Raw genomic sequence first — 15,087 nt, forward strand, 5'->3', positions numbered from 1 at the left:
CTGGCTTTCAAAAACAGCACTTCCAGAATAGCGAGTTGCCACTATTATGCAAATGAGGCACTGAATACACAAATTAGTATATTATTTGCATTTTCCATTGGCTGCATTTGCATGCCCCTTTCAAAAGGGAGGGGCAGTGTAGATGCAGCCTAAGATTCAAGCCCACAGTGCAATGTTGCGTTTTTTTCTGTTTCCTTATTAACAGGGACAAGTGTTCGGTGCTCTTAACAGGGCTCATTTTTAGCTGTAATAGTTTGCTATCCACCTTAGATTTCTTTCCCTTCAGATGGATTATCACCTTGTCGTGGTTGGGGGGCTTGTGTGTCTCAATGACCCGGAGGGCTATGCTGGCTGGAGCTTTACGCTCCTGGTAGGGTCTCCCTTGTCAGACAGGTCAATGGGTAGAGACCAGACAAAGAGTGATCCAACCTCTCCTCAAGGATAAGGGGTTGGTGTAGGGCTAACAACCCTGCCCATAAAAAGAAAACTGTTACAGAAACATCCACAAGGAAAACCTTAACTTGTCATGTCTGGGGAAGAGCAGGAAATCCAGCCGGAATGATTATAAAGCAGGGCAGCGAAAGCCAAGAGGAGGCTGCATCGCAGACGACCCTTCTCTCACCCAGAACTACAACTCAGATTGGAACATGGAATGTTAGAACAATGTATGAGGCTGGCAAGACAGCACAAATAGCAGCAGAAATGCAACAATACAAGCTGGCAGTTTTAGGGCTGTGCGAAACAAGATGAATACAATCAGGACAACTGCGTCTAGCAACAAGTGAAACCCTTATTTATTCGGGCATTAGGAGGATGATGCACCACACATGGAAGAAGTAGGTATGCTGTTGTCCAAGGATGCAATTGGATCCCTGATTGAGTGGACAGCAGTGTCAGCACGGATCATTACAGCCAGGTTTTACACCAAGATAAACAAGATTCTGATTATACAGTGCTATGCCCCCACAAATGATGCTGATGAAAATATTAAAACAGGGTTCTATGAGACTCTCCAAAGTATTATTAACAAGAAAGGTAAGAAAGATATATTGATTTTGATGGGTGACTTCAATGCCAAAATCGGAAGTGACAACACAGGAAAGGAACAGTACATGGGTACAGAAGGCTTAGGAAAAGCCAATGAGAACGGCAACCTCTTCAGTGACTTCTGCGTATTTAACGGATTGGTGATTGGTGGGAGTATCTTTCCACACAAAAGAATCCATAAAGCAACATGGGTTTCACCAGACCACCAGACGGAAAATCAAATTGACCATATCTGTATCAGCAGCACCTTCAGGCGTTCTATGCAAGGTGTACGCAGAAGAACAGAGGCGGATGTGGGATCTGACCACCACCTTGTCTTAGCAAAGTTCAGGCTGAAACTGAAAAAGCATCACATGCAAGTAAACAGGCCAGGGCCGAGATATAACACAGAACTCCTGAGAGATCAGATAACAAAATCACAATTCCAGTTAGAACTCTTAAACAGATATACAGTCCTTAGAGATCTAAGATCAGAAGATGTAGCGGTAGAGCAAGTATGGGAAAGCTCTAAATAAGCATGGAAAGAAGCTTGTGAGAAAATCCTGGGCAAAAGAACAAGACAACACAAAGAATGGATATCACCAGAGACTCTAATGAAGATCAAGGATAGAAAAGACAAGAAGGCAGTTGTCAACAGCAGCAAGACCAGAGCTATCAAGGCAGAAACGCTGCGATTGTATGCAGAAGCTAACAAGGAAGTGAAGAAAAGTATAAAGAGGGATAAAAAGAACTTTGTGGAAGCACTAGCACAACAAGCTGAGCAAGCCATAGGCCAGAAGAATCTAAAAGAACGATATAATATCACAAGGAAGTTAGCAGGTGCAAGACGGACAGTAGATTGTCCTGTCAAAGACAAGGATGGGAGAGTCTTGTCAAATCTAGCTGAACAACTTACTCAATGGAAAGAACATTTCGAGGATCTCTTAAACCGCCCAGCACCAATAGATCCACCAGACTTAACCTCAGCTCCAATACCACTACCAATAAATACAGACAGACCAACTAAGGAGGAGATAAGGAAGGCCATTTCTGTGCTGAAAAGTGGAAAAGCTCCAGGGCCAGACTGCATTCCCTCAGAAGCAGTGAAGGTGGACCTTGAAACCTCCACAGACATGCTGTATGAACTCTTTGGCAGAATATGGGACGCCGAGGAAATACCACAAGACTGGAAACATGGACATATAATTAAAATACCCAAGAAAGGAAGTTTGAATGAATGCAGAAACTAGAGAGGTATCACTCTGCTGTCTATTCCTGGGAAAGTCTTTAACAAGATCCTGTTGGAGAGAATGAAAGTAGAGATTGATAGGCTGTTGAGGGATGAACAAGCTGGTTTTCGGAGCGAGAGATCATGTCTAGACCAGATAATGACCCTGAGGATCATCATAAAACAGTCATTGGAATGGAACTCCCCACTGTATATAACTTTCATAGACCTTGAACAGGCCTTTGATAGTGTAGACAGAAATACACTGTGGAGACTGTTGCAGTATCATGGCATTCCCCGGAAGATCATTAATCTCATTCAAGCCAATTACGAACCCTTGCAGCTTGTACATAATGGCACTCTGATGGAATCTTTCACTGTCCGAACAGGTGTGAGGCAGGGATGTCTACTCTCACCATTCCTTTTCCTTATAGTTATGGATTGGATTATGCTAAAAACAACAAGTGGACACCAGAGGGGTATTCAGTGGACCTTCTCTCATCAAATAGAGGATATCGATTTTGCTGATGACATTGCTCTCCTGGCACATCAGCATGAGCATGTGGACAGCAAAGTTGCAGCACTGGATAGCGCCGCCTCAAAGGCAGGCCTGAAAATCAGTAGATGTAAAACTAGAACTATGAGGGTCAACCACACTAAACAACACAACATCACTTTAGGGGGAGAGACCCTCAAAGACGTCGAACAATTTACTTATCTAGGTAGTGTTGTGAATAAAGATGGTGATACTGACCTAGACATCAAATCCAGGATTCGCAAAGCCACAGTAGCATTTCAAACTCTGTGGCCAGTATGGAGATCACAGAACATCTCTGTCGAAACAAAGCTGAGAATCTTCAATTAAAATGTAAAGTCCCTCCTGCTGTATGCCTGTGAATCATGGCACACCACAAAGTCCTCAACACACAAACTGCAGATGTTTTTGAATAGATGCCTGAGGTACATATTACAAATAAGATGGCAAGACAAAGTCACAAATGAACATCTGCGGACACGAACAGGCCAAGAGCCAGTGGGGATCCAAATAAAAAGGAGGAAATGGGGATGGCCGGGACATACTTTGAGGAAACCCCCATCCAGCATTGTTCGACATGCCCTAAAATGGAATCTTCAGGGGAAACACAGCCCAGGAAGATCCCGAATAACATGGAGGAGATCTACAGTCACGGAAGCACAAGAACTGGGATATTCATGGGGTCAGATTGAAGCCATTACCCAAGATAGAACCAGGTGGAGGAGCCTTGTGGATGACTTATGCCCCACTTGGGGTTCACAGGTTTAACTTAACTTAACTTAGATTTCTTTAGGGCTGCCCATCACTCTAGTATATGGAACACCAGTCCTGGAACCTTTCCCTGCAACAAAGCCCGCTGCCAGCTTTGTCCACATATCTTCTCTGGAAATACCATCACTGGACCTAACCAGGTTACTCACAGAATCACGGGCACTTTCTCATGCTCCTCTACTAACATCATATATGCCATCATGTGTCAACAATGCCCAGATGCTTTGTATATTGGACAGACTTCTAACTCCCTTAGACAAAGGGTCAACGGGCACAAAACAGACATCAAAACACTCCAGATCCACAAACCAGTTAGTCAACATTTTAATGGAATGGGGCATTCTGTCAATGACCTCAAGGTATGTGTGTTACTGAAAAGAAATTATCGCTCCTTTGTAGAAAGGGAAGTGGACGAACTGACATTTATATTCAAATTCGGAACATTAACACATGGTTTAAATCGTGATGTGAACTTCTGAGTCACTATAGGGGCTCGTCTGCATACTTGGCTCAATCTAATTTCTTGATCTTCCCCCCCACCCCTCCACTCTCTGAGTTGCTCACCTTGATTATCTTTTTCTGATTTGTCCTCCTTGCTTACTGTTTTTGGTTCTCTGTGTCTTAAATATTGAGTCTGTTCTGGTCTGGATATGGTCTGAAGAAGTGGGTCTGTCCCACGAAAGCTCACCTAATAAACTACTTTGCTAGACTTTAAAGTGCTACTTGACTGCTTTTTGTTTTGATAGTGTATAGACTAGCACGGCTTACTCTCTGTTACTATTCTAGTATATGAGTGACTTCTGTATAAAATTAACAGCATTAGCAAAGTGTCTGAAGGGCATCACACAGTCTCTGGCACTTTTCCCTGTACAGGATCAAATCTTTACACCAACTGTTCTTTCTTGGTTATTTGAGGGCCCCATTCTGCAAGGTGCTCATTGAGGGGAAATACACCTGAGCCGGCATGGGAATTCAGTGATGTTAGAATTCCATGTGAACACAGGATCTACCAATGTCATTACAGGATCAGGGTCTTAGATTCTAAGGTCATTGGAGTGGAAACTGTATCCTTCCTATGTATGTGAAGAGCATCTATTAAAATAGGGCCCTAACTTTAACAAGGTCCTCTGAGCACTAATGTATAAAAACAATAATTTTAACATATCACAATATATGCTATATCAAATCCTAACCTTGTTTTTGATTACTAACATGTGTATTCTTACCAGCTAATCAAATAAATGTGTTTAATTAGATTGAATACAATTGATACACAGAGATCAATGTTTTACCTAAAGCTTAACAGTACAGATAAAATACTGATGGAAATGGGCCTTCCTACTTAACTACCTTATTACACTGTTGGCATTCCTATGACATTCACACCTACTCTTAAAATCCTCAGGGAAATGTGCATATGCCGTAGATAATTCATTCAGGTTGACGGTTCCTGTTGAGTAATGTTCAGTAAATGCCTGCACATACAATTTGCCATCAGCTGACACTTTACAGTCAAATATAATGGATTCAGGTGTACATAAAGAGTGACTAACATGTGAAATACTAATATGTGGAATTCAAGGGAGAAATTAGACCAGATGCTCTAATACTGTGACTCTTACAGAGCCTTACGGTCTCAGATGTACCCTGGGAATACACTAAGCAAAATAAGACTCCAGAGAAGGAATAAAAAAATGAAAACAGCAAGTGATGTTCCAACATTTAAAAAAATGAAACCTAAACCCCCAATTAACATTAAGATTCAAACCAGCCTAGGAAAATAGGTCATGTTTAAAAATATGTTCCCAGATGACCTTGGCTAGATAAACTAGTCTACAGTAGTGTTTAAAATGTATTAGCTAAAATATGAATTAATTTTCCTAATAACTTTGTAACAAATATACAAGCAAAGTGGAGGCTGTCCCTAAAATCTCCCGTTGACCTAAAGCAGCATTTCCCAAAGTGTGGTCCGCATCCCAGTCCTGATCCTTGGAAAAAATATACCGGTCCTTAGAAAATATACAAATTATGGTGCACAAGCCTATTAATTTGGTACATTTTGTATTTTCCCATGTAATTAAGGTAATAACAGTAAGTTAGGCACTTGAGAATTTTATATCAAGATTTACATCATTATGTAATGTTTTTGTGAATAAATAATAAATGGTGAACATTTATTCATTTTCATTCGTTTTTTCAAATATGCATTTATATTTTTGGGCTGTCAAAAAAGGTACTGAAAAAAATGGGTTCCAACTATATAAATTTTGGGAAACCCTGATCTAGACAGTAACAAATCTCTATGGGGCAATCGTTTATTTAGCCTTTCAAGGATATGAAATCACAGACTGAAATCACAGACTCACAGAGCTGGAAGGGACCTGAAGAGGTCATCTAGTCCAGCCCCCCACTTCAAGCAGGAGCAACCCCAACTAAGTCATCCCAGCCATGACTATATCAAGCTGGGACTTAAAAACCTCTAAGGATGGAGATTCCACCACCTCTCTAGGCAATGCATTCCAGTCCTTCACTACCCTCTTGGTGAAGTAGTTTTTTCCTTATATCCAACCTACTCCTCTCCTTCTGTAACATCAAACCATTACTCCTTGTTCTGCCATCTGTCACCGCTGAGAATAGTTTCTCTCCATCCTCTCTAGAGCTCTCCTTCAGGAAGTTGAAGGCTGCTATTAAATCACCCCTCAGTCTTCTCTTCTGCAAACTAAATAAGCTCAAATCCTTCAGCCTCTCCTCATAGGTCATGTGCACCAACCCCTTAATCATTTTTGTTGCCCTCCACTGAACCTGCTCCAGCACATCCACGTGCTTTCTATACTGGGGTGCCCAAAACTGGATGCAATACTCCAGATGTGGCCTCACCAGTGCTGAATAGAGGAGAACAACAACTGCTCTAGATCTGCTCAAAATACTCCTCGCAACGCACCCCGATATGCAATTGGCCTTCTTGGCTACAAGGCCACACTGTTCACTCATATCCAGCCTTTCATCCACTATAATCCGTGGGTCTCTTTCTATTGTATTGCTGCTTAGCCAGTGAGTCCCCATCCTATAACAACGCTTGGGATTCTTCCATCCCAAGTGCAGGACTCTACATTTCTTCTTGTTGAACTGCATCAAATTTCTTTTGGCTCAATCCTCCAGTTTATCCAGTATCAGAGGGGTAGCCGTGTTAGTCTGGATCTGTAACAGCAACGAAGGGTCCTGTGGCACCCCACAGACCAACAGAAAAGTCCCGAGTATGAGCCCCTGTGAGCACAGACCCACCCCATCAGATGCTGAAGTGAGTCTCTATGTATCTACAGACATAGCTATAGACATAAATATAGATACACATACATACACACACACACGCAAACATTGCAGACACCACCCCAGATCTGTAATACAATAACTAATAACCAAAATCTGTGCTACCACCCAGGCATAATATGCAAAGCTGTGTGTTTAAAAAAAAACCCAAAAATGGCACAGAACTTAAAAACTGCATGGGAACAGGCTACAAAATCCAGTGATGATTCAACCTGGTGATATTGAAAACAAAAAGCTCTCAGCCATGTTACTAAGCTGTTTCCATTATTCTTTCACACTGACTGTGACTTTCTAGACCAGTGTTTCTTGAACTGCCATGAGCATTTGGAAAAATACACTGATGGTATATATTGTCTGTTCTTAAAACCAGATACAATGTTACTTCTTCATTGCTGTCATACCTGATTCAATTACTTAATTTGATTTTTACTGTGTATGTTACTTTTTTTTTTTTTAAGAAAATTTCATTGGTGTTCCTCAAAAAGCTGGTGTTCCGTGGTTTCAAACAGCTTAAGAAACCCTGTTCTAGACTTCAGTGACAATCCTGGAACCTTAGATGCTGCTCCATGAAAACAGCCATTGAGAACCTTGGTAAGCCAGCTGTCCCACACATGGGGTGAGAGTGCTCTTTACTTCTGTTCATAAATTGTTCCTGGCTTTTGCTTGTGTGTATGTACTACTCCCAGAAGCAGTCAGATGTTCCAAATATATTCCAAGCAAAGACACATTTCCCAGCTGGCTTTGAATGACTACTATGGTCAAGCAAGGTTGCGACCAAGAGAGCCTTCTCCTTTTGAAAGTCAGTCAGCAGAGTAACCACAGCTGGTGCCTTAACTTGTCCAGAATCAGACCACACCCAAAGAAAATTTTAAGGGAGTAGGAAACTACATTGTCTGCCACCACACTCAGGTGTGTCTACGTCACCACCTTCCTTCGAAGGAAGCTGCTGGGGCAACTTCGAAATTTTGAGTAAGGGGACTTCAAAGTTGCCCCGGCACTTCGAAGTACTGGCGGGTGCGCCACGGCTAGATACGTGCCAGTACGTTGAAGTTTAAAACTTCGAAGTTGCCATGGGGGGGGAATCTGCTTAATGAAGTGCTGCCTATGCACAGCAGCACTTCATTTGTAAATTCCCAACACCCTAATTACCATCCTTCCTTCGAAGGAAGGTGGTAGTGTACACACAGCTGCACAGACATTTGCAATAAATATCCTCCAGCCATACAGGGATGCTCCATCTCCACCTTGATCCTGGGCCTTCTGAGATTGGAGCCTTAAAAAAAAAAAAAAGCTGTGATAAACAGGGTCATTAACAAGCTCTACCATGTTCATCCCCCAGAGTTCTCTCTCATCTCAGTGACCTTGTAATCTGTCACTGGCCAAGGGACTTCCAAAGGGATAGTAATAGTCATCAGGTCCTTTGAGATGCTGAATAGATATAATGACATGACTTCTTGAAGCTGATTTATGCAATGCTGTACCTCACTGTCAACATGTGGTGATGTAAAGCCGTGAGCCAGAATGACACAACCCCAGAGCAGCAATCCATCATTGCTGTGTGACTCTTCTTACTGTTTTTCCCTCCCCCACTTTCTAGCTCCTGAAAGGAAGGGCAAAGAATTGTCTTCTGGTGGCTTTGAGTGTGATCTAAGGGGAAAGGGAGAGAAACTCAGCTGTATTTGCTTTGAGCTTGTCTTCCACCTACAGTGGATTCATGCTGCAGCAATTGTTCTAAAGGCTGCTTAGACACCACAAGCCGATCTCTAAATGCTCTTCCGTTGGCTCCGGTACTCCACCAGGACAAGAATAGTATCCAGAGTCGATGGGAGAGCAGCCCATGCCGACGTTTCTGCACAGAAGACACAGTGATAAGTATGTCAACTTCAGCTACACTATTTACACAGCTGAAGTTACCTAGGTTAGATGAATGAGGAAGTTTACTGTAGGCCAGGCCTGAGTAGTACCAAAGTGCTTAATGTTGTATAACTGTGCTGCCTCAGGCATGCCAGCAGGCACTGTAATCAAATTGTGGATTCACAAGAGCTACAGAATGGTTGTCACAAGAAAGTCTGCAGTGACTACACGTGATGATACATGTGTGACTATAAACAGTACCTGACAGACAGCAAACACATGGTGCCCGCATGGCTTACACAGTATTGCTCCTCCTTCCTTCCTAGCAGAAAAAGACTGCCAGGGAATCAGAAATGGCTATCACCTGCAGTCGGAAAGTGGCTACAGACATTGTTCTACAGGCTCTCCTATGTCATATCTATTTTCCTGCTCTCCTGCAAATACCTGACAGAAGACAGGAGTGTGCACCACACACAAGAGATGAGACAGCTGCTACAACTTGTAAACAGTATCCAGCCACCACCAATGAGAACTGTTGAAAAGACAGAGGGTCCCTGGCTTCTCACTATCTGTAGTATATGGACAATGCGCTCTCTCCTCGACTCTGAACCAACTCTAACGCTATACTTCCTATATCTAGGCTTTTGTAGCTATGTGCCAAGAAAGAGGAAAGATAGATTTATATACAGGAGATATAGTTGAGCATCATGTGATCTGGGTTCAATTCTTGGCTCTGCCGCACACTTCCTGTGGGATCTTGGGCAAATCACTTAATCTGCCATCTGTATAACAGGGCTAGTACTGTACTAGCCTATCTCATGGAGGTTCTGAAAGGCTTGTCCCACTTCCAAATGACTACTCAAGTATCAAGCTGTGGCATTTATTCCTCTCTTCAGAAACCAGAATGTGTGTGCAACGCAGCCAGTACATGAGGCAAACATTAACCTTACATTTGTGTAGTAGGGGGCTAGTTCGCAATTTTCTTCTCTTTCTCCTGACATTCTCTAAACAGCTCACTGTGAGCCTGATCCCAATACCTCCTGGGAAGTGCTGAGGGTCCTCCCCTCCTACAGAAATTAGGACTAGAGGATTTCAGTGCCTTTCAGAGATTTTTAGACCATTTTGATCATTTTAGTCAGATCTCCAGCAAAATCCAGGCCTTTGTCCCTCACTTAATTTCTGCATGAGGATCTGATCCATGTAGGATCAGATTTAATTTACTTGTCCTCTGTTATCCCAGACCTTTTCTCCATTGCCATTTAAAAACAGATTTTTTTCGAGCACGCTCCTGGGATTTTTGTTTGATTGGCTTTGAATATTTATAATGATTCACTCTCTACCTGACCGGATTTGCTTTCCTTAATTCTTGTCTCTGTAATGCTCATCTAGTTATTTATATCACTCAATAGCTGAATGCATCTTGTGAGGTTAGACTAGAGTTTTCTCCAGCTTTTTTGCCACTTAAAGTATGCTCTGCTGACCTTGCTTCATGTTAAACCCCCTTCTCTCTCAGCACTTCAGGTCACTGTGTTGCTCCTCACTGATCTCTTTCCTTGTCCCTTCTGCAGCAGATGTGCCTGCCTTTCTTCATCAGCAATGGTACCTAATTAAAATGATGCCTTGTTAAACATTATTGAATCTGGCTGAGTTCTCGGAATTAGTAAATGCATCTTAGCTATGAACTGCTCCATTTCTGTGCAGTCATTTCTGTTAACCATTAATTATTTAGAAGTACCAATCCAAACTCAATTCTTTTCCCTCAGTTAACCGAGCTGTTGCAAGATCAGGGACTCAAAGACAGCGGCACATCAAATAATGCCAGGAGCTATGTAACAATAAGTAGAGATGTACCTTATCCTTTTTTATATTAGTTCTAGATTATATAGCATCTATGTAAGGCTTTCAGTACTAAGCCTGAGGCCATGGTACCAGAAGGTTTACAAAGAAACCAAAGAGTGAGCTGTACTAACTGGGCAATGAGGCCTGGGAATGGAGGGATGCTGGAACAATTTATACAGTGAGGATGCAGGCAGCCATTGAACCAGACTATAGACCCTGTATAGAATGGAACCCACTTCATGCCAAGGGGTATGGTAGCATCCACCGTCCCGCACCTATGAAGTAATGCATTGTTTTTTAGATTCTGCACCAAAGAGCCCTAGTTACGAATTCTCCTGGCAGAACCCTGAAACAATGCTCCTAAATTCACTTGGAGCAAATCTTGATGGGGCCCAAAATATACAAAGTACATCTATTATGTCAGATTCAGTAGTCTGCTTCGTTGTCCTATTAAACCTTAGGACACTTCTGTGAGAAAGGCAAAGGAGCATTAAGCATGAATGGAAATTGAGATTAGAGAGCTGAGTGAGTTGCTCTCGCTCAAATGCCTGATCTACAGGCCTCTGAAATCAACAGCCAAGAAGATCTCTAGTTGGCTCAGGGGTTTACAGAAGATAAAAACTGGGTGTTCTGGCTCACCAAGCCACTAGCTCAGAATTCTGCTTCTCTCACGTTTTTCTTGTTTTTCTGGCTATTTTGGTTCCTACACATTTGTTAATATAAGCAGTTGGATGCAAGGATTTCTCTAGCGATGATAACACTAGAGGAATAGCAGGAATAATCTGTATTCAGCCCGTTTAATAAAATAATGAAGCAACATGATTATGTCTTTACAATGTTTAGAAGGAATTGAAAATATTGCTTTCAGCTATACTTTCTCATTAGGGTATTCCTTTTATTAAGGCTACATGAAACAAAATCAGCCTCTTAAACTTTTGGCAAAACTACTAGAATACAAATTCAGATACTTCTGCAAATGTCTGGGGAGGAACTATTGCCTGGGATTTTCTAGCATTAATAAAAATGTTAACAATAGAAATAGAGTTGTGGATTTCAACAGAAAGGATCAGAACATCACGATGCAGTTGATGTTTCAGATAGTGGACCTTAGCTAGAGAAAACAAAGGGGTAATAAATCATGAGATCCATGTTGTGCAGAGTCTCTTTATCTTTTTTAACTAGTATTGCTCTTAAAGAACCAAGGGAAACATTTACTCTTGTTATCAACTTTGGACTATATCTGCATAAACCCCATTTGCCCATTTCATTTGGGTTAGACACACTCACGCATCTATGCTATGGCTACGTATGTGCTAGTGCTAGTTTTAGAGAAGGTAACCAGTGTGAAAATGTCCTTGTCATGAGGTTGTTAGTCACCATGGATTGTGCCCCTTCTTGGATGCTTTGGTAACTAGCATTCCTCAGACTGCCTCCTCTTGAAGTGTGTCTATCTCTCTCCCACTCTAAATGGCCCCTCTTTTGTGCCAGGAGGTGTAGCTTTCTCTTTTGGACCACACCTACCAACCAGGTCACCGTGCAGTTTTGCCTTCAGGTGTATGTCCTTCTTTCAGGGCCGCGGTTCTGTTCTGCTCCTGGGTATGCTCCTTCACACTCTAATAAACAGATGGTGGCTGCAGACTTCCGCGCTACAAGCCTTTCTGTTGCCAGCTCCCTGGATCTATCCCAGCTCAGCCCATGTCTACTCAAGGGAGTTTCATCCTCCAATCAGAGGGTGCTCCTCCACCCTATTCCTCTGACAAGGGGCCTATCAGGCTAATTGTCCCTTTCTGAGCTTCCTTTCAGGGTTGTGGTGTGAACACCCCATTGCAGTTCCCTGAAGGAAGTTCCATAATTTGTAGTTCTTGTTCAATTGAAATTGGCATGCTAATAAATATAAAGCCTTTTAACAGATGGCAATTCTGCCACTGGCATATCTGGAGCATTGGTCCATTCAAAAAACAAAAAAGTAAGGTATATTAAAGCCCACTCCACATGACAGTCAGTGTTCCCAGGGGGTCCCAAATTAAACCAAACTGATGAAGTAATGGGCCAAGTTTTTCAAAAGCTCAGTAGGGATATTGGTGGGTTTGGTTTTTGATGCCCAACTTGAGAGAACAAACAGGGTCATGATATTTCAGAAAGAATAGAGCAGATACATAGGCACCCTAAAATTAGGTCCCTCTAGGAAGCTTCAAGTGGGACATGATTAAAAACCAAGTCCCACAAAATCACTAGCTGGTTTTTCAAACCCTAGTTATGTTCCACAGGGCAGGAGGATTTGGAAAAAGCCTGTGGAGAAAGTATACACAGCTTTAGGGGTTCCAAAGTGCAGGAAGTGATGGGGTCAGGGTTAGGGACATGGGTGCCCCAAGGAAGGAAAGGGAGTGAGGCTGGTGGATTGGATGCTATGTAGATTTATTGTAAAGATATTGCTCCCTGACTAATCAGGCGGGGTGCCATAAGTAGCTATCATTGCCTCAGGATTGCAGCAGAATCTGTGCAGTGACTCCAGGGTCATTTTGCAGCCTGGGAAGGAGAACTGACACTTCCAGGCTCAGGGAATCCACAAGCACAGATTTGAAGATTTGGCCATTTGTTTAGGCATCTAAATAAATATGTAGATGCCAAAATTTAGGCCCCCATGTCTGAAAATCTTGGCCATGATGCTTGTTTATTTGATATGTCCTATTCAGTCAACCTAGATGTGCAGGAAAAACAGTCAACATCAGCCTGATTTCTCCATTTCCAATTCCTGTTTTACAAACACACATCACTGCTTCCCCATGCCAACTCTGCATGCCCTGATACTCATCAGGTCACCTTCTCTAGCAGCTGATGCCTGGCCTTATGCCATGCTGCACTGTAACACCTTCTCCTGTTTTGTATGCCATCCTGTTCATAGGAAGTAAGGGTGTGGCTGGGGACATCCCTGCTGCATGCCCCTGCTGCCAAGGGTCCTGGCCACTGGTCCCTGTTACCTGGGTCTGAGGCACTGGGCCTGCTGCTGTTCCCCAGGGGCTCCACTTTCAGCTTGGGGGTGCCACTTCTGTCACTGAACTCTACTCGGCTGCCATTCCCATCTCATAGGCCTGCCCTGCATCCTGCTTGGCTGCTGACACCAGGCACAGAGACTCAGGTTCTGGCCACGGGTTTCACTTGGCTGCTGTCCCCATGGAGAGGGGCTCAAGCACTGGCCCTGCTGTTCCCAAGGGGCTCTGCTTCCAACCCAGGGGCTCTGCCTCTGGCCCCTGGTGTGTTCAGCTGCCATCCGCAAACAAGGGGTCTTGGTGGCTGGCCCTGCTGCCAGGCCCTACCTGCAGGATCCTACCCAGCTGCTGACCCTGGGTCCTGAACTGGCTCTAAGGGGCACTGATGGGTGCACTGGTAAGGGGTGTATGTAACCCACACACCTAGGTGTGGTTCACTGTCCCATGTAGTAGCACCTAGACTACATCACAGAGAGCAAATAAGCGTTCTCTACAGTCTGAGTTGTAGAGGCACCTGAACTAAGCTCCAGAGGCTCCCAGGTTTGAGTCTGCCTGTAGGCAGGTGCAGTTCAGTACTTCTTTCCAAAAATTATACCACTGATCCCACCTCTCTTTACTCCATCTAAAACTTGCAAATACTCAGGACATGAGTACACTCAAGAGGCTTTTAAAAGACTAACCGAAAAGGAAATTAACTCCAAGGTAATCTCCAGTCTTACTGAAAAAAAAGACAGTGCAAAATATAGCTGGTAAAACCTGAAACACTGAAGGATCCCTCTATTGGATTGAGTCTGCTCATTTGATGGAATACTGGGGCTTTTCAGATTCAACCCTATTGATATTCACCTAATTCATCACACTCTCTATACTCAACAGTGTCCAGCTGCTTTCTTGCAGTGGAGATTTACCTGGCCACCTGCGAAAAGGATGCAAATTCCATATCTTCCAGGACTGATTTGCTAGATCCTATCTCTGCAAACACTGTAAAAATGTAGTTAGCTGACAGTTAGACTTTCGATAGTGAGTTATGACACTTTGTAGAGCCCATTCTTGAAGCTCAAAGTCCCATCGACCTTCCTTTAACTATCGTCAAAAAGCTCCTTGTCATACCACAAACTGTTAGAAAAATATAACACAATAAATCCTTTATATTTTCTGCTGCGTGATATCTGATGCAGGATGACTGGAATATGCTGAGAGAAAGTCAGGCAGTCCTGGGATTATTCTCAGATGTCAGGGACTGTAACAACTGATTTGGCTTATCCACAAAACAAAATGGATCTAGATTTTGGGAGGAATTAAATTGAAAGCTATTGCAGAGCTGTCAGAAAGACTAATCCTACCCAAACTGTACCACATTACCATAGAACCTGCAGCTCAGGAAAAACATTATCTGATAAGAAAGCTCATGAAACTTTTCACAGATAGCCTGTTCCCTCCTCCTTTTACCTGAAAGTAGTGGGCTAAATTCTTACCTAATTTACACCCATTTCTATGGTACTGAAGTAAATGAAGAAGAA

The 15,087-nt window shown here is 42.9% G+C and overlaps 1 protein-coding gene across 2 annotated transcripts in view; it reads right to left on the reverse strand.

The window, feature by feature from the left end:
• Positions 1-15,087, reverse strand: part of STK32B (serine/threonine kinase 32B) — a 271,486-nt gene that overhangs the window by 12,530 nt on the left and 243,869 nt on the right. Inside the window, exon 12 of one of the 2 annotated variants that reach the window (XM_074991721.1) lies at positions 8,607-8,736. The exons of the other annotated variant lie outside the window; for it this stretch is intronic. Within the exon in view, the coding sequence (XP_074847822.1) occupies positions 8,619-8,736 (118 nt within the window). The 3' untranslated portion in view covers positions 8,607-8,618. Of the gene's footprint in view, positions 1-8,606; positions 8,737-15,087 lie in introns of those variants that run through there. 2 annotated transcript variants of the gene reach the window in all.

Source organism: Carettochelys insculpta, chromosome 4, assembly GCF_033958435.1.
Source record: "Carettochelys insculpta isolate YL-2023 chromosome 4, ASM3395843v1, whole genome shotgun sequence".
Classification (NCBI taxonomy): Eukaryota; Metazoa; Chordata; order Testudines; family Carettochelyidae; genus Carettochelys; species Carettochelys insculpta.